Source organism: Microtus ochrogaster, linkage group LG3, assembly GCF_000317375.1.
Source record: "Microtus ochrogaster isolate Prairie Vole_2 linkage group LG3, MicOch1.0, whole genome shotgun sequence".
Lineage (NCBI taxonomy): Eukaryota > Metazoa > Chordata > Mammalia > Rodentia > Cricetidae > Microtus > Microtus ochrogaster.
This window is the reverse complement of record NC_022029.1, coordinates 28,321,709-28,323,414: the sequence shown is the minus strand read 5'-3', so window position 1 is coordinate 28,323,414 and position 1,706 is coordinate 28,321,709. Positions and strand designations below refer to the sequence as shown.

At 54.3% G+C, this 1,706-nt stretch overlaps 1 protein-coding gene across 2 annotated transcripts in view; it reads left to right on the top strand.

The window, feature by feature from the left end:
* Positions 1–876: 876 nt before the first annotated feature.
* Positions 877–1,706, top strand: part of LOC101983728 (cytochrome P450 4F6-like) — a 16,472-nt gene continuing 15,642 nt past the window's right edge. The window contains exons 1-2 of one of the 2 annotated variants that reach the window (XM_005360689.3): positions 877–955; positions 1,289–1,487. In XM_005360689.3, coding sequence (XP_005360746.1) covers positions 1,290–1,487 — 198 coding nt within the window. In that variant the 5' untranslated portion in view covers positions 877–955; position 1,289. The other variant, XM_026786016.1, reaches the window with a different exon arrangement.

Here is a 1,706-nt window from a genome sequence, read left to right as displayed (position 1 = left end):
TGTTTTATTTTTCCTGGGCACCGTGGACTGTTTTTTTCCTCTTCATTCTGAAGGGTGCCGTCAGGCATCTTCCATAGAGCTGGCTCGGTGCTCATACATTCCTTTGGTCTATTTTTACCCTGGAAAGTTTTTCACTTTTCTTCCATTATGACGGATAGATTTGCTGGGTGCAGTACTCTGGGTTGGCAGTTGTTATCTTTCAAGACTTTAAATAGATTACTGCACACCCTCGGGCTTTTACTCTTTCAGCTGAATGGATAATGGTGTTGTTCTGACAGCCTGCCTTGAATGTAAATCGGTGTTTTCTTCTTTCAGCTCTCATACCCAGTTCTCTCGTCTCCCACCTGTATTCCCTATCCACCCCCCCCCATCCCGCCCACGGCCAACTCCAGCTTGACCCCTCCCATCTGCTTCCTATCTGAACTCTGGCTCCTCAGCTGGGAGTTTTAGTTTCAGAATCAATCCCACTCTGACCCAGTAGTGCTAAATTCTTTGTTTCTGGAAGCCTTGTCTCCACTCAGAACTTGGATTACTTGGAGGCTCGGCTTGAATTCTGCCAGGCTTTGCCGCTGTCGGGCAGAGGCTCCAAGTCTCTCGGTTCTGCACTGAGAAATGCTGCCCTGTTGTGCCCCAGCCTGCTGTGCAGAGGGCCTGCAGAGGGCGAGAGAGGCTGGAAACTTTGGCTCTTAAGACACCGTTGTCCTGGCTGAGATAGAAGGTTCTCAGAACCTCCTGCCTGGGAAGGTCACTCTAAATCCCCGCTTCGGGTTGGCTCCGCCCCCCTCATTTTGGCCTCTTGCCGGGGCTGGGAGGAGACAGCTAGGCCTGCGGATGATTGGCTCAGCCCAATAATCAGTCCACACACAAACACACACACAGTCTGAAGCCAGGAAACTTAAGCATTTCCGGAGAAGAAGAGAGGAGGTCCCCTGGGACTCATTGCTCCAGAGAGAAGGTGCCAGGCTTGGGGACACAGGGAAGGCCTTGACTGAATAGTGGAAGCTCTGTCTACAGCCAGAGTGGCTCCAGGGAGCCCGCTGGTTCTGGAGGTCCATGGTTTCCCAGTTACTACGCCACTTCTCCGTGCTTCAGTCTGGGCCAGTCTAAACTCGAGACAGTTCCCAACTTCCTGTTGCTCTTTCCTGTCCCCCTCTCTCACTGTCTCTCCCCTGCACTGCCCTGGGTGTCTCTTCTCCTTTCTCTATTTCAGTCCTGCCGAGTGACCCAGGCGGCTCACCTCTGTTTTCCTGGACCTCGGAATTTCACCCTCTGCCTATCTGCCCTGCAGGATGCTACAGCTGAACTTGTCCTGGCTGGGACTGGGGCCCGTGGCTGCCTCCCCATGGCATCTTCTGCTGCTGGGTGGGGCCTCCTGGTGCCTGGTCCGAATTCTGGTCTGGATCTATACCTTCTATGAGAACTACTGCCGGCTCCGCTGCTTCCCTCAGCCCCCTTCGGGGCACTGGTTTTGGGGTCATATGGGCATGGTGAGTATGGCTGCAGGTGGGTCTGGGGTGTCAGGAGGAATGTGTTCTCATAGGGTCAGGAACGGTTCTTAGGAATCTGGGGGTCGGGAGAGGGCTAGGGGCCTACAATAGTAGTAGTGAGGGAGGCCCAGGGGTCCCTCTCTACTCACACACAAAGCAGGTCCTCTCCTTGCCTCTGTCCACACTGTTCTGAAGCTTTCCTCCCCCTCCTCCTCCTCC